This window comes from Castanea sativa, chromosome 9, assembly GCF_040712315.1.
Source record: "Castanea sativa cultivar Marrone di Chiusa Pesio chromosome 9, ASM4071231v1".
In the NCBI taxonomy this organism is placed as follows: Eukaryota; Viridiplantae; Streptophyta; class Magnoliopsida; order Fagales; family Fagaceae; genus Castanea; species Castanea sativa.
Window position 1 is genome coordinate 30,117,651 of NC_134021.1, and position 25,263 is coordinate 30,142,913.

Here is a 25,263-nt window from a genome sequence, read left to right on the forward strand (position 1 = left end):
CTGGAACTTGATTTTACTAAAATCAAGTTCCAGGGAAAAACTTACCTAAAACTCGATAATCATAAAATCGAGTTACATTCAAATTCAATTTTTAGAAAATCAAGTTTCAAAACATGGAGAATTTGCTGGATATTTTTTAAAAAATAAGGGCAAAAGCCCATTTTCCCATATATATGTATATATGAAACTCATTTGTAAGGCTCAATGACAACATAAAGATTTCCAAAGATAATAACTTTGAAAGTGTTGCACCCATACCCATGGTAATTTAAACATAATCATCTTCATCTTCTTACTCATTTCCTCCAACTCCTAAAAAATTAATCTCATTAATTTCTGTCACAACCAACATTGTTGATTTCCCACTGAGCCACAACCAATATCGTCGGTTTCGCTGTGACCAATGATAATATCGTTGTGCTTCCTCGTAAAATGTGTATCTAGCTCCCATTGATGGCAAGAATGAAAATTAGAAGGGTAAAATACAAATCAACATTTCTGATAATTGAGCTAATGCTAGTTAGGTCCAAGACACTTCAAAATTGACCAACTTGGTTTCTAATCACAGTAACAAATTAGTTAATTTTGAAAAATCTTGAACCTAGCTAGCATTAGCCCAAACCTCAAAGGTATTAAGTGTATTTTATCAAAATTAAAAGCTAGAATATAATTTCATTCCACCTTAAAAAGAAGGGAAAAAAAAGGAAATCACAAAATCCAATACAAAGTAGAATTAACAAACAAGACAAGAAAAAAAAAAGCAAAAAAAAAAAAGAAAGAAGAAGAATTATTATTCTCAAAAATCTGCAAAATACATTTTAAGTAGAGATACCAAAGGTAGTCTTTATTCACTATACTTGAATATAGGGACGGATCCATGATTTTGAGTTAGTGGGGACTGGAGTTTAGGTATTTACGAACTATCAACAAAGACATTTCAACAGAATAAGCATCAACAAAGACAAATAAGCATTTTTTCGTAATACATTACAATTCAATCACCTATGAACAAACACGGATCCAGGATTTCAAATAAGCATCTATTTAGTATTAATAAATTATACTACCGTACACCCTTAGTGTGGTGGTCACTCCACAAGTATAAATTCTTGTGGGGTGTGGGAGGTAAGAGTCGGGGTTCAAGTATTCAGGAGGGAGCTTCACACACATATACACTTAGATTAGGCTAGAGTAGAAATTCTATCTTATATAAAAAAAAAGAAAAGAAAAGTATTAATAAATTATCAATAAAGATAAATACACAAAATCATTGTTTTGTAATATATTACGATCCAATTGTCTATTAACAAAAACAAAGACACAAAACACTATTCTTTTTTACTACATTGAAACATTTTCATCATCTTATGCAAAAAATTTATGTCTATTTTAGCATAATAACCTAATTTTTTAATTTTATGTACTCACTTTTCAAAATATCTCACACCAAATTATTTATTTTACACTACATTTCATCAAAATATTATTTCCTTATCAATTTTGTTTTTCATTTGCATAGCTATAGTAATTGTGTAGATTTGTCCAATCAACCCTAAAATACACCCACATCAGTCTACATATTATTGTATAAAAATTCATTTATGTTATAGTAATTATATTAATTTGCAAAAATGCATAGATTGATGTGGGTGTATTTTGGGGCTTATTGAACAAATTTGAGGCCTTGTGGGTGTATTTTGGGGCTTATTGAACAAATTTGAGGCCTTATGCTATTTTACAACTAATGCAAATGCTATTAGAATGAAATTAATGTAAAATTGTAGGGGAGGGGCTCAAAATTTTTGAAAGAGGGGGGCCCATATATAAAATTGTAAAAAATACCTATACATACATACATACATACATACATACATATATATATATTATTTCTTTTTAAGACTAGGGGGGCCTGGTCCCCACCTAGTTCCATCCCTACTTGAATCTGTTTTGGATTTTAATTGAAAATTTGTGGTAAACTACAAGTATAATATGATTTATATTGTCAGATTGAGTTGGTAATTAAATTTATAAAGAGATTTTAAAGGTAAGAAATGACCAAAAAATTCACAATAAAAGTGTTGTTATTTTATAAATAATTATTTGGGTAAAATATAGTCAATGCCCTTAAAGTTTGGACTAATACCAACCAGTTTCAAGATTTTTCAAAACCAACCAGGTTTAAAACTTTTCAAGACTAACCAATTCAGTCCCTAAACTTAACTTGGTCCTTAAACCGTTACTCATTTTTCTTCTCTTTCTCATAGTGATTAGGGACCAAGTTAGTCAGTTTTGAAAAGTCTTGAATCCAACTGACATTAACCCAGACTTCAGAGGTATTAACTATATTTTACCCTAATTATTTTTATACTTGAATCCAAATACAAATAAGAGAAAATACTCTTCTCTCTCCCTTTTCACCCTTCTCATGCTCATTCTTCCTAAAATCATTCTTACCAAACATAGTTCTTAAAATTTAAGGCTATAAGTCATAGAAATTAAAAATTATTGTTATTATTGACTTTTATATCACGGGAGTCAATTTCGTATTGTTTCAAGATTTATATATATATATATATATAAACTAATTTAAAATTCACATTTTATAAGCCCAAACATTAGACTAAGTTAAATAAACCAATATATTAGCTTAAATAACATGTTTTATAATTATTTTTATTTTACAAACCAAAACACTCAAAAATCTTTGATAATTTTATTTTGTACATTTTAGAAGAATGTCGATATTGATTTAATAGTTGGTACGAGATAGAGATATATATATCGCTACTAGGAGTACCCATTGACTTGGTCGTACCTCCACTTATCAAAAAAAAAAAAAGACTTGGTCGTACCTCCCTCTATGTCGTCACAAACCCACTACCAAACTTGAGGAGCTTGGATATAAGCCCCACCTCCGATATCCTATATCCAAATGTTTTGCCTTGTAGTGGTTATTACCTTTACACTCAAATCTTCACCATGCTTTTGTTGTGGGGGCAAGAAGAAGTGGTATACAACATGACGGCATAGTCATGAGTCATGACCCATGACAAATAACAGTCACATTCATATGCTTGTTGGATCACAGTTAATGTTTAAATAAGGGACTCTGATTATTTTCATTTTCACACACAAAGGTACAACGGACTTGGGAGTATTGATCATTAACTGGGGTCCATATTGTGACTTCACTACCAAATATTTTGAATAAGTGCTAATTATTTAGCATGACTCATGAGGAACATGCTGGAATCTCTCACCTCCACCGAAACTAGCAACAATTGTTGAATCTCAGGAATTCGATCTTAATTCTATAATCAATCATACAACAGATACCCTATAGTGGTCATTGAAATAATATTTCCTAAAATATTTGAGACTGGGTGCTTTTTCTTGGGAAGAAAGGTGGTGATGAAGCCAATGGGAATTGTGGCTCAAAAAGTTTGGATTCCACTACATCCTTGTCACTTCAAAGGTGCTTAAGAGGTACAAGAAAAGCAAGATAAAAAGAAACCCATATGTGTCTCCATTGATAGCATTAATACCTACCCAAAAAATTTCACAATATTTTGTGCAATAATTTTTTGTGCAATAATTTGATTGAAAATGTTAACATGTATAGTATTGTGGGCTTTAGGCCTAACTAGATTACTTGTATAACACGCATTCTTGTACTACACTCTTACTTGTATTGCACTCATATTTACTTGTACTGCACTCATATGCCTCCTATATAAAGGCACTCATGTATATTCTTTCAGTGAGAAATACAATACAATTATTCAGTATTTCTAATATAAATTTTTTTACTAGTTTTCATTTGAACTCATTACTAATATTATTTTTTTACCTACCACTAAATTTATCACATAAGCAGATATGAAAAAATTGATCCTTTTTTTTTTTTTTGTCTATAGACTTTCTCTTTCATCAATATCACCCCCAATTCATATAGAGAAGCTTCTTGCTTGCAACATGCTGTGTACATTGTTGCTCACTTTATGTACAGCTTAAAAGTTTCCTTTGGTTTGATACCTATGTACTGATTTTTTAGAAAATTGTTGCACCGTATGTCATGCAATGAAGGGGTGATTGTACTGAATTGAAGCGAATATTATGTATCAGAATGGTGGAAGAACATTAATATTCATAAGGCATAAATTTAAAACAAGGTGCATAGAAGCTAGGTCTAATTAGCATGGCAGAAAAAGCTAGGCACAAGACTTTTTACAAATCTGGCAATCCTAATTTTTAATTTTTTGGGAACAGACCTCTTGGAGTCTCAATTTGGACTCTTTTTTTTTTTTTTCTTTGTTTTTTGCACTAATTATTTGCCTTATCTCCGAATAAGTGAGTATATGTAATCCATAGCCCCTACAAAAAATACGCCAAGAAATATAAAAGAAATTGATAGATATTTTACACTTTTTAGTTCTTATTATTTGGAGTCAGAACTCAGAACTTGGCCACTTAAACAAGTTGCTCGAATAAAGTGACTTGAAGTTATCCAAAAAAATATTGTCTCTTTTTCTTTTCATTTTTTCACTTGCTTCTCCTTTTTAGGATTAATAAATAATTTGTTTCGATTTCTTTTTCTCTTTTTTTTTTTCCTTTCACAATAACTAATATTAATATCCAAATAGAATAATATATTGGACGGACAACTTTTTTTTTTTTTTTTTTTTTTTGAGAATCTTGGATGGACAACTTTAAAACTTCACAAGGAGAAATTTAATACCAATAGCATTTAATAATATAAATAATGTGAATATCAAATAATATAAATAATGTGGGGCCAAAGTGTAGTGAGAAACTTTAGTAATGTAACGGCACTATAGAGTAAAGAGAATCGTTGATGGAATTCCATCTCAGAAATCAGAATCTACAACACCTACTCCATTACGGGCATAGGATATATTCCCTTATATTTGGAGAAGCACTTCGAATTTATTTTATCAAAGAAGCACTTGCAACCTTTTTGTCTTCTGGCTAAAGTCTAAACTCTAAACTACACCGGAAATTAAACCACGATTTCATCTTTTCTTTTAACTCTTTTCTTTTTAGAGGGTATGGTATTGTTACTGGTAATACCGTAATAGGATTGCACTTTTACTTACACATGGTAGTAATTTGTCAAATCTATTACTAACACGTATCATATTATACTGTAACTTTAGGAGAAAATTAAATAAAATAATGTTTACGTCAAGTTTATATAGTAAATTCCATCACGTTAAATGTTTTACTTTTTTCTTTTTTGGGGGTCAAATGATAACAAGATCGCCCTCAATAAATTTATCACATTTGTTACTCATATCATATTGAACATTAACTTAATGTTAGGTATCGTAGACGTAGTCCTAAAAAACATAGATATCATAGAAGGCCGATGTGTGAATTCTTGTATGTAGCCCTTTCTGTCCTTTTGGGTATCAACCCGCTGTCAAGAATTCGACTAGTTCAAAGCCCAAGTGAGTTTCAAATTCATTGTGCACTGTGATAAGCCCAAAGGATGAAACTCTAGGCCTTGTAATAATGGGGCCCAGCGCATTCAAAAAAGGCCATCTGACTCTGCCTTCTAGTTCTAGAATCTTAAGTCAAACAATCTTTGCCAACCATGAATAAAGTCAACAATCATCCTGGCAAATGCAAGAGGTATGATCCACATCCTTTTATTCATTTATTTTTTCTAATTCTAGAAACACTAGAATATATCTACTAGTTGAGTTATAATGTTCTTGACAAATCTATAAGAAATTAACCACAACACAGTCCATGAACAAAATTTTCACATTTAACAAATTTATATTTTAAAAAAATCAGAAATATTTCTCAACTTAATAGTGAGATTTTAATTTTTTTTTTTTCAATGAAAATTCTAATGTTGTTAAAAAGACTATAAAATGAGAACCCATATATCTCTATATTATAATCACAAAAGACTCCAATGGACATTTGGAGTCTACAAAATTTATAACATATTTTTTGAGAATCATAATAATTTTAACATTAAGTTAATTGTGATAGGTTAAACAAATGTTGATGACGTTGATTTTTTTTTCACTTCAAGTTTGGAGTGGAGTATCATTTCTCCAAGTGTAATTACAAAAAAAAAAAAAAAACTACTTTTGCTAAAACCTAAAAAATTTAGGCCAAACATTAATCATAGAAACTTAACTTTTCCAACGTCACTCCTCGCCGGTGGATTGGGTTTGTGCCCAACCTCCAACCAACCCAATTAGAGCGGGTGGGGAGTTTCTAGACCTCTAGCCAACTCGTAAAGGTGTCGGGTTTTTGTCGGGTGGTGGTCAGTTTCAGGTGAAGCCAAAAGCCGGCAAGATCTCATCAGATCCTCTGCCAAATCTAGTTGGTTGGTTGCTGAATCCATCAAATTAAGCTGAAATTGTAGTCGAAAAGCTTGAGAAATCATCAAAAATTAGGGTGTACACGATTCAGTGCGGTCGGTTTTAGAGAGTTTTTTTGTACCACACCTATAAGGTGCGATTTCACCCTATGCTTAACCGCACCTCACTTTTGAAAGGTAAAAACCGGTCTACACAGGGTGCGGTTAAATCTTAGCAGCTTGGTGCGGTTCGTTCAATTATATGGGTTGGGCTTTTAAAAATTATTAATCTAAGTTTTGTGCTTTTAAGCCTGTAAAAAGTAGCAATTTGAGCCCATTTTGACTGAGCCTTTCTTTATCAAGTTTCAAAAACAATAAGACTAAAAATCTCAACCTGTCACAAGACTCACAACATTCTAAATCAAATACACAATTATAAAGTATCAAGTCTCAACCATAATATGAATTAAATCTCAACCTGTCAAATTAGACATGTGTTTATTAAACACATCAAGACATATTAATAAATCTAAACTTGTCACGAAATTCCAAATTAAACACACAACTATAAAATATCAAGTCTCAACCATAACAAGAGAATTCTGACATGGCAGCAACATTAACATTAATATTTTTGGCATAATTATAACATCAAATATAGCAATAGTATAGCCACAGGGAGGGGTAGTAGTGCAGCACTACAAAGTAGTCAAGTAGTGCTTGAGAAGCACTATACAAATATACAAAATGGATGTAGGACCAGAATATACAGTTGGTACACTACACAACTACATATTTTTCACAAAAAATGGAGTTAGTTTAGTCTACTAAAACTGATAGTTTAATAATTTCCAAGTGTGTTTAGTGCTAACACTGTTCATTTAGTAAACAAAAATAAAGGAGAGAGCTGCAACAGAAGCATCAAGCCAGCGACCGCCAACTAGCAGTAGCCCAAGCACCCAAATACTCCTAATTTGGTCCTCTCCATGATTAAGTCAGCAAAATATCCACACCCAAAAAATTTCTGCAATCAACTAGCCAACAACTCCAACTCCAACTCCAAGTCCTCATATACAAAAAACTACACCCCTACAATGGCAATCCCCAAAAAATAATGATAAGTAGAAAGTAGATAGCAATACATTACAATTAACACCATTACAAATAACAGCCAACAAACATAAGCAAATTACATAAAATTCAAGTCACCTTTGGTAGCTAAGTCCAAAAAACAGCCCTGCCTTCCAAATCAATCTAGAATAGAATCTGTACCTATAGTGAGTTTTGGTGCAAGCTCTAAAAGGAAAAAAAAAATTGTATATAAATAATAACTCACAAATAGATAAATAAAAGATAAAATACAAGAGAATTTATAAATAACAAAAGCAGAAAAAAATAGAAAATAACATAAACACATTAACCAATTCAAGTTCATAGTTTTCCACTTCATCCATTGCCTCTTGTAGGTTAACTAGTTCAATTGAATCCTTGGACCTCAACCAATTTTGTGTACAAATCAAAGCTTCAAAAATATTAGGAGACAATGAGCTAAAGAAAGGATCCAAAACACAACCTCCTATGCTAAATGCAGATTCTAATGCAACAATTGAGATGGAAATTGTCAAAACATCACGGGAAACTTGAAAAATGATCCTATATCTTGAAGAATTCACCCTCCACCAATCAAGAATATCAAAGTCTTCTGTTTCCAGATCTACACTAGCTTCTAACAATTATCTATCCAATTCAGATTTGCATTCTACATTATCCTCATCTGCTAAGTGTTATTTGTATATATTATTATACCTCTTCATCCTCTCTTCTGCACTACCAAAGCCACTTAGCATGGAGGAAATGACAGCAACATTGCTACCACCATATTCACTAGTCTCACTAGCACTAGCACCACATGGGATCCCCATTGCTCCATTATAGTGCTTGTACAACCTATTCAAAGCATTCCTAACTCTCAATCCTAACTCATCAACCTTCTCCTTGTAATATCATTGCTTAAACCAAAATTTTACATATTTCAATTTATATCTAGGATCAACCATAACAGCTACAAACAATATCAAATTTATCCTATCAACACTTCCCCAATACTTATCATTAATTTCATTCTTTGTGCCATACCCTTTAACAAAGGACCACCCCTACCATTACACAGTTGATTTAATTAATCTTGAAGACTAACAAGCTCATGGAAATACACATTATTAGTCACAAACAAAGAATCAGAAAATCTTAAAGTTGACTCATAGAACATACCAAGAAATTTTGTAAAAAGTCTTACATTTCCCCAATCTAAAAACTGAGGGGGACCACTAGATGGATCCTCAAAATAACGAAGGAAATTTCCATCATCATCCTCCATCCTTTCAAATGAAGCCATAAACTTTTGTGCACTTTCTAACCTTAAGGAAATTGAATTCCACCTAGTAAACACATCAAGGCACAACAAACTTTTACTTTGAATTTTTTCTTTTTCAACACATTCCTAAAACTTCTCAAATCTACTAAGAGAGGATTTCACATACCACACTACATTATGAACCTTAGAAATTGACTCATTAAGGTCCTTTAGCCCATCTTGCACAATTAAATTCAAAATATGGGAACAACAACGCATATAAAGGAACTCACAACGCAAGAGGCTGCCCACCCTATCCTTTGTTTTCCTCCTAAGATAGTCTCTGACCACATCATTTGAGATTGCATTATCAACAATAATTGTAAAAATATAATCTATCCCCCATTGAAGCAAATAAGACTCAACCACCCTACCAATTGCCTCACCCTTATGATCGGGTACTAGGCAGAAATTCAAAAAAAAATTTATGATAAACTCAATCAACATCAATATAATGTGCAGTCAAACAAAGGTAATTAAGGTTTTGGATTGAAATCCAAGTATAAGTTGTCAAACACACTCTTTGATTAGCCATTAAAACCTTTCTCAAACTCTCCTTCTACCTAATGTAAAGTCTAAGACAATCTCTTGCAGTAGTAGCACAAAAGAGAACTTCAAACCTAGGCTCTACCTCTTCCATAAAATCAATGAATCCGCCATGCTCAACAAACCTAAAGGGTAGTTCATCAACAATTATCATCCTAACCAAGGCCATCCTTAGTCTGTTCACACTAAACTTCCTCAACACCAGCTCATTACCACCCTCTCCCTTTCCTTTTCTTTTTACTTTGGTAACTCAAAGTGGTTTGACCTTTATCATGCTTATAGGGGTACTTCTTACAACCAGATTTTATATAGGACCACATGGCAGAGGTCCCATTTCTTTTTGGGTAACAATTATAACTCCTTTGACAATAGTTGCACTGTGACTTCGGGGTAAAGGGGGTCACAACCTTTATTTTAGAGAAATGATCTCATATCTTAGAAGACTCTTTACCACCATTAATAGTAACTTGTTGAGTTTCTGTTTGTGTTTGACGGAGTGCAGCACGTGATGGTAAAATGGGAGATTGTGTATTTGGTTGATTAGCCTTAGTACATGGACTAGGAATAGGCTCCGTAGAGGGAGTAGAAGAAGAAGAAGCACGAGTAGCCATGATCTAATTACATCAATATAAATAACAATCACATATACATAGTAATTAAGGAATCGACAACAAATAAATTAAGCAAACAACCTTTAACTTAAACATGCAGTCATACACTATTTTCAATAAAATATTAACAAAAACTATACAAGCAACTTTCTCAATGCTAAAATCACAACAACAAGATAATCAACTATAATCACAACATATTAGTATGATACAATAAACTAAAATCACAACAGTATAATCAATCAATAGGATGATCAACAAATAAATTTACAATCTTTGAACCCTAGAAAAAAAAAAATCAAACAGCAAACAACATGAGTGAACCTAAAAAAGATCTATACATGCATATATATATATATATATATATATATAATAAACTAAAATCACAATAGTATGATCAATCAATAGGATGATCAAAAAATAAATTTACAATCTTTGAACCCTAAAAACAAAACCAAACAGCAAACAACATGAGTGAACCTTAAAAAAAAAACACTAAAACTAAAAGCAAAATCAAACACAAACTTGAAAGTTTGACACAACATGGTGAATTGAAAACAAAATAAAAAAAATAACCCTTAAAACAAAATCAAACAAAAAAGAAAAAAAAATCAAACATTAGTGAACTCAAAACAAATATAAATAGTATGAGAAATACCCAGGAACTATTTAAACCTTTGAGATTTATATCTTTACTAGACTAAAGCTGAATCTCTTAAATTATCCCTGAAATTACAAGAAAATAACCCAAAAAAAATTTAGAATCAACAAGAAACATTCAATGACCACAAAATAAAACCAAAACAAAATAGGGGTTAGGGTTACCAAAGACAGAACTACATAGTGGTAGAGCCATGGTGGAGAACGGAGATGAGAAGGAGATCGACTGACTTAGGTATTAGGAATTTCGTGAGACCTTGAGAGGAAAGTATTTCTTTGTGAGATAGTGAGACTGAGAATCAAAGATGAGTCTTGAGAGTGAGAGTGAGAGCTTGTATTCTTAAATAGTGGAAGGTTAGATGGGAGCCTAAGATTGAGAATTTGAGAGGGAAAACTACTATTTGTTCAGCGGGGTTAGGGTATGGAAAAAAAATTATGTGGCTGAGAGCAAAAGAGAAGAGAAAAATGGTTGGTGGGAGCTTGAGAATCTGAGATTGAGAGGGAAACACTACTGATTATTTGGCAGGATTAGGGTTTGGAAGAAACATTATGTGGCTGAGAGCAAAAAAGAAGAGAAAAATAATTAAGTGGGAGCCTAAGATTTTGAGATTGAGAGGGAAACATTAATCTTTGTTCGGCGGTATTAGGGTTTGGAAGAAAAATGAAGGTGGTTGATGAGTGACTGAGTTCTGAGTCTAAGAGGTGAGAGTAGAACTCTAAAGAGGAGAAATGAAAGTACCTGAGTAGGAGACAACTCAAGAGTCTCAAACAAGACAAGAGTCACAAAACGTGTGTGCTTGAGATCAAAAGAGAAAAAAAAAAATCTTACACAGTTACTCCAACAGTGACAATGCAGCATCATTTTTTTATTTTTTAAATATTTTTTTTGACATAGTGACTCAAACACCCATACGATATCTTTCTTTTTTTTTTTTGTTGTAAATTTTTGATTTACAACTATATTTTATGTTGCTTTATTCCATAAAAAAGTGTTGTAATTGCATAAATTTGTTTCCTTGTATTTTTGTGGGATTTTATTGTATTAGGTTTAGTATTAAGTTGGTGAAGACTCAAGCTTGATTGAAGATCAGTACATTTCGCGACTAGCTCTCGAGAAGTTTGTGAGAAGGGTTCCCATGAAAAGGGCATGTGAGAAGCACATGACTGGAAGCTAAATAGTCGTGTAAGGCTGTCAATTTCGCGAGTGTCTCGCGGGTAAGACCTTCTGGCGAGATACCCGCGAAACTCTCTGTCTAGTGGATTTTTAAGTATGACTTTCTTACCCTTCACCCATACTATATATACCCTCATTACCCGCAAAAGTACAAGAGGCCATTCAAAGAGAAAAACCCTAGATAATTTTTCTACGACACACACACCCATCTTTTAGAGAGAGAGAGCTACCCATCCTTAGTGAGAAATCATTGTAGCCTCTTTTCTTTCCCTCTCCTATTGTCATACCTTGAGAGGAGATTTGTACTCAAATACAACCCACACCTTTTCAGAGTGTAGAGAGTGTTTTGGAGCTTGGAAAGCTTTGGGGATTTGCCAAAAGAAGCCGGTGAGGCTTGATGGATGAAATTGGGCATATTGTGGGATCCGGAAAGCTAGACAAGACACAGTTCCAAGAAACCTTGTTGGAGTAATTAAGCGTGCGTGTGGATTGAGTGTTTTGCCCAATCTACGCGGATTGTGTTTTTAAGTGGGTCTCGGTGGTATTGTTCTCGTACCACTAAACTCATTTTTTTACAGATTTCTAGGTAAATTTGGATCACACAGCACTATTCACACATTTAAAAATTATTTTGCTACAGTGTTTTCTGAAATAAGTTTTCAGTTTTTAGTTTTTAGTAAATAAGCGGTATCCAAACACACCCTAAGTCAACTAAGCTACATCGATTATGGTGATAAGTACTATAAGGACCTAAGCACATACAACAGATTGGTCCTTAATTAGACTCTAATCGGGCCCAACTAAAGGTATGAGTGATTTGTATAAGCCCATCCGAGCCAAGAAAGAAAAACTGAAAATTGTAAATACGAAGAAAGATCTTGGAAGCAGACGAGTTGAAGAAGTCACAAAACTCACAGGCAAAGTTAAATATGCCCAACTAAGGAGGTCAATAGTATTTGACTTGATAAGTCTCAAAGGAAACTTCCTAGTGAAGACACTTCCACCTCTGCATTAAATGTTTTGTTCAAACTAGTTATGCTACATTAATGACTGAATGACACCTAAACAATGCCTGCACAGCCTGTTACCTACTCAATATTGACAAATTAATTTCGTTCCGGTTGGAATGGCTGTTGGAGTACGTGGTCTGCACACTAATCTCTCGGTCCCTTCTTCGCTTAAGATTGAGGAAATGATCTTGACGTTGGGAACCAACAAACTCTTCTCAATCAAACCCCGAACCTACCATGGTTGAACATTGGTCTCACTAAAGCTCCAACGCCCTACAAATGGCGCCAATTGTAGGGTAGGTCTTGGATCCTAAGCCCAAAAAGCAACAAGCTTAGGGCCCAGAGAGCCCAACACAATGAATTTGTAGAGAGTGGTCTTATAGGCCGAACTTCAATGGAAGGACCAATGTGCACAGTGGATTAAGGATAGTAGGAAAGTACAGAAAACTAAGCTGTATGCGAAGAAAATCACTCTTCGGCAAAGTCCGAGGAGATTAGTTCTTGAATATATTTCTTCAGACTTGGTTACAATTTCTGTTCTAGGTTTCTACAGTGTCCTCTTCTACAATTTTTTAGATTCCCTTATTCTGGTGGGTTTCTTATGTTATATAGCCTCTTTTTGTTGATCTCGACTCTCCATTTGTTGATCACGCAAGCCACCACCCTAGTGCTTGTCCCATTAGACATATCCCCAAATCTTCTGTGAGTTGTGGCAACCAAGACGACATTGTTCAAGGGTCTTCTCCACATAAATGGGGCCAGATGGTTTGGTGGGGTGCAATTAATGTGGTGGTCGCTTCCATCCCTTCAGACACGACATGTTTAACCCCCTCTCTGAAGTCCTTCCCCTACATTGTGGCCTTCTCTAATGATGTGTTAGTGATGTGGCCATGGCTCGCCTCCCTGGCCTCATTGTCCGAGGGGATGGTCTCCTTGGAATTACACTGGACTCTTCGGCTGTGGGTATGACCTGTGACATTGCTATCTTATTAAATTGCTATACTCGACAATATCCCCTCAAAGCTTTAGTTTTTTTCCTCTTGTTTGAGGAGGAAAATGGGGTTTTGACCTTAAGTAATTGCTTCCACATGCTTCTTTGAATTTCCCACGTGTAAGTGTTAATTCGCATGCCTTGTAACAGCTCTTGGCGCTTCAAAGTCGACAACGTCTCATTTAATGCTCCAGGCAGCGTCTTGTCTCCCACGTCTTATGATGAGATGGAGATCCTACGGTTGAGATTTCTCCACGAAATTTGGGGCGGGGTAACTCTCGCCCAACTCTACCTCCTATATAAGGTGCCTGGGGGATTCATTTCTCCCACTTTCCAAATCTTCGAACTTCCAAGACTCTCCAAATCTTCATACTTTCAAGAAGCTCCTAAAGTGACCTTTGCCCTTATTTTCGTAAGTTCCCTTATTTTTAGGTTTCTCTTCTCCTTGGCCAGTCTCTTCGACCCTTTGTTTTTTGTTTCTTTCCTTACAAAAATTTCCTTCTCTTCTCCTTAATCTGTTTAGATAGGTAGGTTTGCTTATTTAGTAGATACCCCCACAGGTGTGGAGGGATTTAGGGCCCTGTAGCATATTCCCCAAGGTGTCTCCCCATGATAGTGCCCTCAGGGTGGTTGGCACGACCTCAGAAGGGAGGGAGAGGTCGTGATTCCAATGATCGCATTCATAGAGGGGGGAATGAGACTTTCCATGGGTAGGGTAACCAAGGATTACCTGATCGCCCATAGGATCTGCCCTCATCAGTGCGCACCCAACCTGTTTAGGTCTTGGGTAGCGTGGACACTCTTAATGAGCACATGGGGCTAGGTCTCACTTGGCACGATGTGGTTTAGATGTATAAGTGCCATTTGCTTGCAGATGTGGGCTATTACCTTAAGTCTAGATCTTCTGTCTTTAGGCTCGTCTCGTGTTTCCCCAAGTCCAATAAGGGCATAAAGGATGACTTTTTAATCGTCTCAGGTGAATGGCAAGACAGTCTTCACTGCCCAACTCGGGAGGGAGCACCAGGTGAGGTACCATAGGTTTAGGTCCTTTAGCACAGGTATTGGTCTTGTATTTTGCTTCTTCTTGTCTGATGACTCATTTTTCTAACTGCGGTTTTGCTTCTTGGCTCCTCTTTTTTGCAGATAAAAGATACATGGCTCCCAACCTCAATTTTGTCAACGTCCTAGACCTCAACAGAGTCTTGAGATCCGAGGTCTTCATAAGCGACGACAAACAATTAAGAGCTATCCATCTCATTCTTGACTTTAAGCCCCTATTTGAGATGTTCCAAGATGTAGGCAACGCGATTAGGGCAAGTGATCCTCGGCTGGCTTGAATTGACGTCTCAGCGTTCGGATTCTTGGCCCGAGAAGACGTTGTGCAAGTTGAGCTATCCTCCCATCGTTCTCCTCATGAAGCAGCAGCTCTGAGAGAAGAGACAGCTTCCTCGCGCTTGCCACTTTAGACTAAGATAGACCAATTTCAGCTCGAGGAAGGGAAAGAGGAGCAGGGAGAGCTCGTGATCTAAGTCTTGGATTCGAAAGACGAGCTTGACAGATTTTCGGGTGTTCGCACCTCCAACCTTGTCGTTGCGGGCATAGATAATAGTTCAAAGGAAGAAGAAGAGGAAATGTCTCTAAATAGGAAGAGTGGTTTGTGTGAGCTCCTCGTAGACAGGGCCAAGGGGTCAGCGCCCAAGGACGCCTCGGGGTCTCAGCCTCTTCTTACTTTTCCCCCTCCTTCTCGTCCTCCTGCAGTTAACCCTTTTGCTCCTGCCAACCTGAAGAAGAGGAAGAAGGAGAATGAGAAGGGGGAGTTGGTCACTCAAAAGGAAAGGGTTCCACCCAAGTAGCAAAAGACAGCCAAGGGCAAAGGGAGGGCCTTTGTGGTCGAAAGTAAGGAGGATTAGAACGTGGTTAAGGTGCGCCCTCAGAATCCAGTATGGGACCCTCAGCTGGAGCTGGATGGGGTAACCATACCATGGAACTCCACCATCAGGGAGTTCTAGAAATGGCATGCCCACTACCTCGCCGAAGCCCTAGAGCAACCCCTCTTACTGTTGAAGGACATAGCTGCATTGAGGAATGTGAGGCAGCTAGACCTCTTTCTGTCCCTGAAAAAGGATCTCGTCTTGGTAAGTTTCTTGGCATGCCTTACTGACATCATGTTTGGTCACCTTTTTCTTATTTAATAGCGTATTCCTCTGTCATTTTTGTGTAGGCCATTCAAGAGGTATTTATGGCCAAGGAATGGGTGAAAGATGCTCGGAATGAGGCCAGGGTCAAGGCCAACCTCCGTGCTAAGACCAACAAGGCTTTGGACATCGCTGAACAAAAGAACCAGGAGCTCACTGCGAAGCTGATCGCTGAGGAGAGGGGGCGGAAGAACGCTGAGGCCGGCCTGAAGAACGCCCAGGACCAAGGTGAGGAGAAGTGCAAAAAGCTTCATCATACTATGACTCAGTCAAGCAGCAAAGAAGACCCTCCTGCTCCAGCCAAGGCCTAGCGTGGGACCATTTTTCTTCCTTTTTTTTTTTATACTTTTCTTTTGTTGTGGCAGTCTGCCACTATTTATAATGTACCTTTTCTTTTGCTCAATGAAATGACATTAATTTTTACTTTATGAATTTTTGTTTTTCCTGCAATGTTTGTCTTTGATTGGCTGTAGTTATTATTTTGTCCTTTGTTGAAAGGTTAAATTGATGATGCTTCCAAGGGTGAACACCCATACTTTAACAAAAACCAATAATAATGAATTATTGTTAATTCAAATAAATTAAACTCATGTAAATAGTGAGAAAAATAACTATGTGTTGGCACTAAAAACTGCATAATCAATAGGAATGTTTAAGTCCTTGGAGACAAGCAAAACACTTAGTAGAAAAAGGAGATGTTTGAGATCTCTTATTTTAGGAGTACCTTATGAGTATACCTTCAGAGTCTTTTGACCAAAACCCAGGGTGAGTCCTCGTTTTTTCTTGGTGATGCATATGCCGAGGCCCATCCTTGGTAAAATTGTGAAGTGTTACTTTACTCAAGGCACGTGATTCGAGGTCCTGCTTGGTATTCTTATGATCAAAGAAATGTTAATTTACCAAAGGCATGTGGTCCGAGGGGACTGAGCATAATCAATGTTCTGTTTAACGCTTGAACAAATAACCAAGAATATTAATTTACCCAAGGTATGTGGTCCGAGGAGTCAGGCTTGACCAAGGTTCTGTTTATTATTCAAACAAGTAATGGAGAGTATTAATTTACCCAAGGCATGTGGTCCGAGGGACCAGGCATAACTAAGGTTCTATTTAATACTTGAGCAAATAACCAAGAATATTAATTTACCCAAGGTATGTGGTCCGAGGAGCCAGGCATGACCAATGTTTTGTTTAATATTCAAACAAGTAATGGAGAGTATCAATTTACCCAAGGCATGTGATCTGAGGGACCAGACACAATTAAGGTTCTGTTTAACACTTAAGCAAATAACCAAGAATATTAATTTACCCAAAGTATGTAGTCCGAATTGTCAAGCAAGTACTAGAAAGACACATAACTTTAACGGAAACATGGCAGAATTGCCTTCCATTAATAATAATACCTTTGCAGGTTATTTACAATCTAGGGGTGTGATACAACATGTTCGTCCAGATCTTCTAGGAAGTATGCACCTATACCAGCTACCGAGGTGATACGGTATGGCCCTTCTCAATTGGGCCCTAACTTTTCCCACACTAGGTTTTTTGCAGTACTCACAACCTTTCTTAACACCAAGTCCCCATGGGCTAATGGTCTTAACTTCACACTGGAGTCATACCCCTGTTTGAGCTTCTACTGATAGTATGCCAATTGAACCATGACATTTTCTCTCCGTTCTTCAACCAAATCTAGGCTCTTTCCTAGTAGGTTGTCATTACTGTCTGGAGTGAATAAGCTTATCCTCAGTGTTGGGAATCCAACCTCAAGAGGAATCACAGCCTCAGTCTCGTACGTCATTAAGAAGGGTGTTTCCCCGGTGGACCTACGAGGGGTAGTCCGATACATCCAAAGAACATGTGGCAGCTCCTTTACCCATTTACCCTTTGTGTCATCCAACCTCTTCTTGAGTCCATTTACTATGACTTTATTGACAGTCTCGGTCGGTCCATTCCCTTGTGGGTAAGCTAGAGTTGAATACCTATTCTTGATCTTCAATTCAAAACAGTACCTTCTGAAAGTTTTGCTGTCAAAATGAAGTCCATTATCCTACATGAGGGTATGAGGGATCCCAAATCGAGTGAAAATGCTCTTCCACATGAACCTCTTGGCATCCACATCCCTTATATTCGCCAGTGGCTCCGCTTCAACCCATTTGGTGAAGTAGTCAGTGCCGACCAAAAGCCACCTCCTATTCCCTGCTGCTTTAGGAAAGGGCCCTACAATATCTAGACCTCATCGAGCGAAAGGCCAGAGACTAGACAGAGGGTTAAGCACACCCCTTAGCTTATGAATGTGTGGAGCAAATCATTGGCATTAGTCACACTTCTTCACGTACTCTTGTGCTTTCATTTGCATGTTTGGCCACCAATATCCCTGAGTGAGGGCCCTGTGAGACAACGACCTGCCTCCCGTATGGCTCCCATAAATCCCCTCATATAGCTCCTTCAGAAGTGGCTCTACCGCGTCAGGGTGGATGCATAGCAAATATGGTCTAGAGAAAGAGAGTTTGTACAACTTCTGATCCTCAGACAACCAAAAACGAGGAGTGTGCGTGTGGATTGAGTGTACTAGCTCTTAATTACTCTTAATTACTCTTAATTTTTTTTCAAGATTTGATGTACTAGCTCTTGAAACACCGTTTTGACCACCTGAGTAGTGGTAGACCCAGATTGCCTTACAGAATCCCTTCGAGGACTGTTATTGTTGTATTGGTTAGAACCTAAAATCCCTTCTATCCTATGGGACCACCTTAGCTTTCTCTTTACCTTGTTGTTGATCTTCCTTGACCCGCTTGTACTTATCAATACGGTCTATGAGCTGGCACACATTCTTAACAGGTTTCCCAATCAAAGATTTCCTTAAGCCGTGCTCAGCAGGTAGGCCAACCTTGAATGTCCTTATAGCCACGTCATCGAAATTTTCATTTATCTCGTTAAAAATCTCCCAGTATTTGTCGGAATACGTCTTCAGGGTTTCCCCTTCTTGCATATCCATGGACAACAAGGAGTCCAAAGGCTGAAGGACTCTGCTGCAAGTCACAAATCGAGAGCCAAAGGCTCTTGTAAGCTCCTTAAAAAAGTTTATAGAATCTTCCCTCAGACCGCTGAACCATTTCATCGCCACAGGTCCCAAACTAGACGGGAACACTTTGCACATCAAAGTTTCATTCTTCAAGTGAATGGCCATTCTCTAGTTGAAGTGGCTAACATGCTTCACAGGGTCCGTTCTGCCATCAGCCATGGTGAATGTTGGTTGAGTTAACCGCCGAGGAAGCTTTCCTACCTCAATCCTACTAGTGAAGGGCGACTTAGAGATTTGATTCAGAGCCCTGCTCATAGCGTCATTACCCAAGCCTTTGTGAGGCAGACTCTTCCCTCTCTGCCTGTCATGGCGCTCCTCATCACACAAAAAAGATTTGTTGGGAGGACCCTTGATCTAGGCTGGTAGCTATTATCGCAATCATCCCTAGAAGAATGGTCAAAGCTCAAGGGAGTTCCTCTATGTTGCTTGCGGCGTAACCTCCTACGCAAACGGTCTATCTCCAGCTGTAGGCTCCAAATATTTTCCTCGTGAGAGATGTGACTCCCCCCTCGAGATCGGCTCCTGCTGGTGTGCATGGTATACACACTAACCTCTCAGTCCCTTCTTCGCTCAAGATTGAGGAAATGGTCTTGACGTTGGGAACCAACAGACTATTCTCGGTCAGGCCCCAAACCTACCATGGTTGAACGTTGGTCTCACTAAAAAGCTGAAGCTCCCCACAGACAACGCTAATTGTAGGGGAAGGTCTTGGATCCTAAGCCCAAAAAGCAACAGGGTTAGGTCCCAAAATGCCCAACATAATGAATTTGTAGAGAGTGGGCTTATAGGCTGAGTTTCAATGGAAGGACCAACACGTGCAGTTGATTAAGGATAGTAGGAAAGTAAATAAAATTAAGCTGTGTGTGAAGAAAATCACTCTTCGGCAAAGTCTGAGGAGATTAGTTCTTAAATATATTGCTTCGGACTTGGTTACAATTTTTGTTCTAGGTTGCTACAGTGTCTTCTTCCACAATTTTTTAGATCCCTTGTTCTGGTGGGTTTCTTACGTTATATAGCCTCTTTCCGTTGATCTTGACCCTTCATTTGTTGATCACGCAAGCCGCCACCCTAATGCCTGTCCCATCAAACATTTCCCCAAATCTTCTATGAGTTGTGGCAACTAAGACGACACTGTTCAAGGGTCTTCTCCACATAAATGAGGTCAGAGGATTTGGTGGGATGCAATTAATGTGGTGGTAGCTTCCATCCCTTCAGACACGATAGGCTTAACTTCTTTCTGAAGTCCTTCCCTTACAGTGTGGCCTCCTCTGATGATGTGTTAGAGACGTGGCCATGGCTCACCTCCCTGGCCTCACTGTCCGAGGGGATGGTCTCCTCGGAATGGCACTAGGCTCCTCGGTCGTGGGTATGACACGTGACATTGCTATCTTATTAAATTGTTGTACCCCACAATAACATACATACACACATACATACATACATACATACATACATACATACATACATACATATATATAATAACAATAACCTCGAAACGTATCGAAACAGCACATTGATATAGACTGGTATCAAAATATTTTGTTCCAATGAAGAAACCAAAACGGGGTCCGAAACGGCATTTAGAACATTGCTTAACATAACCTCAAAAGGAGGGGATAAGGGCAATGGGACAAGTATCCAAGAGAAGAATCACTTGCCATTGAAGTGAAGGGCCAGGATTGAAACAATAGGATTGTAAGAAGGGAAAATCCCTAATGTAAAGGGATTAGATCCTGAAAAAAAGAGAGAAAAAAATAGAGAAGAGAATATAGTGAATATAAGATTGTATCATATTACATGTAAAGGCTCCTTGACAGTTTTGAGGAAGAAGAAATAAACCAAAACTTATCTTATTATCCGTTTTTATTCCATATAATGTTTGTTATCCATCTTTCATGAGAAATTATTTTTTCAAGTTCAACTGTTGGTTTAAAAACTCATTTAAATAAATTAATTATTATGGACTTCGGTCTAGCCCAACAATCTACTCGGGCTTTTCGGATTTTGGGCCATACAAGTACCATGTAACACCTATCAACAAAAAAGTGGATAAAAATTGTATCTTAAAAGGGCTATCATATGGTCACACAGATATAATAAAATAAAAAATCAAACATCTGCCACTCATATAGTGCATAGAAAAACATATACCCCCACAAGTAGGTTAATAAAACCCTTTAAAAACATTGTCTCCTATAAAAGTAAAAGCTTTTATAAAAGTAATTTCAAAATATTTTTTAAGCTATCTGTAAGTGCACAATTGCACCTGGTCCCAAGAACAGTTATGGGCTCAGGCCCAATGAGCCTTAAACAATATGAAGTTGTAGAGTGTGGGCTTGAAACCCAGGTTAGAAGTGTGTGGGGATTAAATGACAAACTAAAGATTGCAAGTACTTGGAAACAACAAGGAATATTGTAAATCAGCTTCCTCGGATGTAAGCCGAGAGTTGTTCTTATATTATATCTTTCTCTTTGTTTCTTTTTCCTTTCAGGTTACAAAAAGTCCGTCCTCCCTTTTATGTTCTAGGTTGCCCCTTAAATACTCCTCTCTTTGATACTTTGTACACGTGTTGTCCCATCTCCCCCTTAACCTAGATATTTCTTTTCTCAGTGCCTTTGAATAGTAACCAGAAGTTTCCCTTCCACTGTTCAGGTGTCACTTCCCCATTAATGCGGCCAGGGTAGTAGGTGCAGGGTCTTTAATGCGGATGTGGCAGCCTTTATCCTTGACATTTCTCCAACACCGATGCTTCTGGGGCATTCTAGGGTTCACCCCTTTTAACCATTGGCCTTAACCGTGTCATCCCCTAATCTTTACTATGAAATCCCGAGTTCTTCGGTGTCCATCCGAGGGTAAGTTCACCCTCGGCTGGATCCTCGGACCCTCGGCGTATGGGCCGACCCATAGTACTAACAAATTATAAACCCAGGAGCAGGTCGGCCTTCTTTAACACGGCCCAAAAGGCCCACATTCCCATCAGGATCTTTTTACCCCCCACACTATCTATATAATTAGTTTATGAAATTTAATATTAAAATTTTAAAGTAAAAGTAAATCATGTCGAAACCATATGACATTAATACATATTTTAAGAGAAAAATGTCCAAAATCCAAAAGTTATTGTACAATCATCTACTCCAAATGTTAAAACTTTAGATTATGAATCAATTAGAAAGATTGAAAGATTTGAAAGTAATAAGGAAATAAATTTACTTCCTTATAACATTATCCTACTTGAGATCACATATTTCTAGTTGTTAAGACTGCCAAACAAAACTTTAAAACAATATGAAAATTTAATTTTTGAGTGATTATTTAAAAGCATTCACGCCAAATCACACAAAATGGCATAAGGGCCAAATTTTGCTCGACCAAATCCAAAATTCTCTTACATCAACTCATGCATTCATTGTGCAAAATGCATTTTTACTACAATACTTGTGCAAATATACACAAGCACTATTGTTGTGCATTTCAATTTTTTATTCTTTTTTTTTTTTTTACGTTTTCTAAGGATGAAGGAAGAAAATGAATGGTGGTTGTGGTGTGTAAAGAGAGAAAAAAAAAATAAAAATAAATATTTGATATTTTAATGAAATAGAGTTTAAAATAAATAATCTGATATGAGTATTTTGAAAAGTGGTAAAGTAAAATAGAAAAAGTAGGTTCTTAGAGTAAAATAAACATAAAATTTTGCACGAGTTGATGTAAATGCATATAGAAAAAGAGATCATTAAAAAAATTTAGCATAGAATCATAAATGTTTAGTACTATAACATGAAAATGAAGTTTTCAAAGCATAATTTCATCTTTTAAGTAGTGAGCTTAATTTTTTTCTTTTAAATTTTAATTTGACATTAGGATTTAATTGAGTTTTAGATTATTTTGAATAACATTATATGGGAAAATTCTACGAAATTCACTTCTTCTTCTTTTTTTTGTTGGTGTGTGTGGGTATGGTCCTATTAGGCTATTACTAGTAATATGATCATACATTGTAGTAATTATGTCACGTCTATTAGTAATTCACGTCACATTAAACAGTAATTTTGTGAGAAAGTTAAGTAATATAGCATTTACATCAAATCTAATAGTAATAGGTTTCGCCATATTACACAATAACACATGTTTCTTTTATTCTTTTATTTTACTTTATTATTATTTTGGACAAACACTTGCAAAATCACACATGGAAATATAGTTCACATTCATTACCCATATTATATTGAACCCTAACTTATCGTTTGGGAGCGTACTCGTACTCCCAAAAACATTGATAGCACCATAGAATGTGTGAATTTTTGTACATGGTCCCTTCTGTCCTTTTGGGCATCAACCCGTTGTTAAAGAATTCGACTTAAGAGTTAACAGAAGTCACTGACTAGTGACTAGTCCAAAGCCCAAGTGAATTTCAAATTCATTGCGCACTGTGACGAGCCCAAAGGATGAAAATTCTAGGCCTTGTAATAATGGGCCCAACTATTCATAAAAGCCCATATGACTTGGCCTTCTAGCTCTAGAATTTCAGGTCAAACAATCTCAGCCAACTATGAATAAGTCAACAACATCACGGCACGTGCAAAAAGTAGGACCCACAACCAATTGACCACCGCAACGCACATCCATGCACAAATTTTCTAAATTTAACAACAACAAAAAATTATTAAAAAAACTCAGAATTATACTTCTATTTTAAATTAATAGTGAGATTTTAATTATTTTTTCAATTAAAATTATATTGTTGCTAAAAGACTATAACGTGAGAAGTCCATTTATCTCTATTATAAAATGGAGGAAAATGATTCTGAAAATAAAATTAATAATAATTAAATAACGGAGGAATTTGGTAAAATGATCAATTTCTCAATAGCTCTTCCATATTGTTATTCTTTATAACTTGTCCCTATCTCTTTCTCCTCCTCTAGTCTAGATAAACCAAACCAGTGGACTAAATTGTACATTCTCCTCCTCTAGATAAACAAGTAGACTGAATTGTACATTACTTAATGTGCTGCCGTTGTATCAGTACCCTTTTCTTTTTAGGTCAACTCCTCAACAAAAATTAGTACACTATATTCACTCAAATTTAAAATACATAGATACATTTATAGAGGATTAACTTGAAACGAAACTAAAATCTAGATAATTTGTTAAACACCAAATATATACTTTAGCTAATTTCTTAGTATTGACTACTCCTCTCACTTTTTTTGATTTTTATTTTTAAACAAAATCAGTAAGATGATGGATCTCCTCCTTTACTAGAAAAAGTAACATTAAATTATAAAATTATTGCCCGTATATCTTAATTTAAATGTTTGAAAATTTGTTTGTATTTATTTAGATTTTATTAGTTGATTTGATCACAGTGCAATATTTGCCTTTGTTAAGTATTTAATTTTATGATTTGACACTGTTTCTAAAATGTTATGGGTTTGTAATAGTTCCTCCATAAAGTGGATTTTTCCTTTATCGAGAGTAATTAATATTCGTTGAGCATGGAGATAAGTACCAAGTAACAATTAAGTCGATAAAGATGATATCTTAAAAGAGTTACGATACAAATAAGAAAATCATTTGACATTTATCACTCAAATAGTGTATAGACAAATATATGCCTCCATAGGTAAATTAGTAAAACCCTTTTAAAAACCTTCTCTTCTAAAGGTAAAAGCTAGTATAAAGTAATTTTTGAAATTTAATATTCAATTTTCAAGGTATAAGTAAATTATGGCAAAATCATATGACATTAATATATTTTAGAAAAAAGATGTATAAATCAAAAAGTTATTGTACAATCATCTACCTGCAAATGTTAAAATTTTAGTTAAAAAGATTCAAATATTTGAAACTATTTTATTTTTATTATTATTATTATTATTATTATTATTATTATTATTTAAACTTCCTTATAACACTATCTGATTTGAGACTACATTTTTTAGCCGTTAAGATTGTCAAACAAAAGATCATCATAAAAATTGAATTTTTGAGTGATTATCTAACAATGTATAAACCATATAGAAAGAGGGAGAATTAGGAAATTTAGCATAGATTCATAAATGATTTTAGCACTATAACAAAATATAGACTATAATTATTTTAAGTAAAAACTAATTCATAAAAACATTTATATTTGTTTAGAGTAAAAAAGAGAGAGATTATTTTGATATAAATCTTATAGTATATGAAACAATTAACATATGTTTGAATAATGTTGAAACTAACGGAAAAAGTTTA

General features: G+C 35.9%; 1 protein-coding gene across 1 annotated transcript; it reads right to left on the minus strand.

Moving 5' to 3' along the window:
• Positions 1 to 6,238: 6,238 nt before the first annotated feature.
• Positions 6,239 to 9,913, minus strand: LOC142609026 (uncharacterized). Its single transcript, XM_075780671.1, has 6 exons — positions 9,856 to 9,913; positions 8,884 to 9,157; positions 8,640 to 8,781; positions 8,150 to 8,337; positions 7,765 to 8,002; positions 6,239 to 6,397 (listed from the first exon to the last, which is right to left on the minus strand). Exons 1-6 carry the CDS (start codon positions 9,911 to 9,913, stop codon positions 6,239 to 6,241), a joined length of 1,059 nt encoding a protein of 352 aa, XP_075636786.1.
• Positions 9,914 to 25,263: the final 15,350 nt, after the last annotated feature.

Excerpts from the sequence above, each read along its gene's own strand:
- LOC142609026 (XM_075780671.1), bottom strand. The coding sequence starts at position 9,913 with ATGGCTACTCGTGCTTCTTCTTCTTCTACTCCCTCTACGGAGCCTATT. Across the intron at positions 9,158-9,855 it reads GGAGCCTATTCCTAGTCCAT|TACCCGATCATAAGGGTGAG; the intron begins GTACTAAGGCTA and ends ATTTCTGCCTAG. Across the intron at positions 8,338-8,639 it reads AGTTTTTAGATTGGGGAAAT|GAGAAGGTTGATGAGTTAGG; the intron begins GTAAGACTTTTT and ends TGATATTACAAG.